The sequence below is a fragment of the Tupaia chinensis genome, unplaced genomic scaffold (assembly GCF_000334495.1).
Source record: "Tupaia chinensis unplaced genomic scaffold, TupChi_1.0 Scaffold000652_1, whole genome shotgun sequence".
Classification (NCBI taxonomy): Eukaryota; Metazoa; Chordata; class Mammalia; order Scandentia; family Tupaiidae; genus Tupaia; species Tupaia belangeri.
Genome location: NW_006160173.1, coordinates 2,730,230 through 2,730,824, shown reverse-complemented (window position 1 = coordinate 2,730,824; position 595 = coordinate 2,730,230). Strand labels below are relative to the sequence as shown.

Below are 595 nucleotides of genomic sequence, written 5' to 3'. Positions count from 1 at the left end.
CAGAAATGAAATAAGATGGAAAACTTTAACAAACTGTTTAAACTATTTTCTTAAAGAGACTTCCTCCACTGCCAGAGATCTTGAATAGCCTCCTGATCAGTCATCTGGAAGCAATTCTTGACATAATTGCTTGGCTTCGCTTCCACTTTGGGAAGAGAACCACCTTTTTCTATACTTGCTTGTATTTTTGCTTTAATGTCTTATACAGAACTAGGTCCTTTTAGTGTTTTAGGTGTTTTTTCCTGTTTTTTGAATGATTCTTGACCTTTTGATCTTGGTGTTGATGGCTTTGATTCTTTTCCATTCTGGTTTGATTTTTGAGCATTTTTACCAGGAGTATCTCGTATAGATTTCTTCACTGGAGCTTTTTCTGCTGTTTCCTCATCTTCAAAATCATCATCATCATCATCTTCATCATCATCATCATCTTCATCATCATCATCTTCATCGTCATCATCTTCGTTGTCATCATCTTCATCGTCATCATCTTCGTCAGCAGCAAGTTTTACTTTTTTCTGTGGAACCTTGCTTCCACCTCCAGGGGCAGATCGCTTTCCAGATATACTTAAGAGTTTCACGTCCTCTTCCTCTTCTT

The 595-nt window shown here is 37.3% G+C and overlaps 1 protein-coding gene across 2 annotated transcripts in view; it reads right to left on the bottom strand.

The window, feature by feature from the left end:
- Window positions 1-200: 200 nt before the first annotated feature.
- Window positions 201-595, bottom strand: part of LOC102470075 (nucleophosmin-like) — a 780-nt gene continuing 385 nt past the window's right edge. The window contains exons 1-2 of one of the 2 annotated variants that reach the window (XM_027776260.1): window positions 332-595; window positions 201-265 (exon numbers count right to left, since the gene is read on the bottom strand). The exon at window positions 332-595 is cut by the window's right edge and continues 385 nt beyond it. In XM_027776260.1, the coding sequence (XP_027632061.1) occupies window positions 201-265; window positions 332-595 (329 nt within the window). The other variant, XM_027776259.1, reaches the window with a different exon arrangement.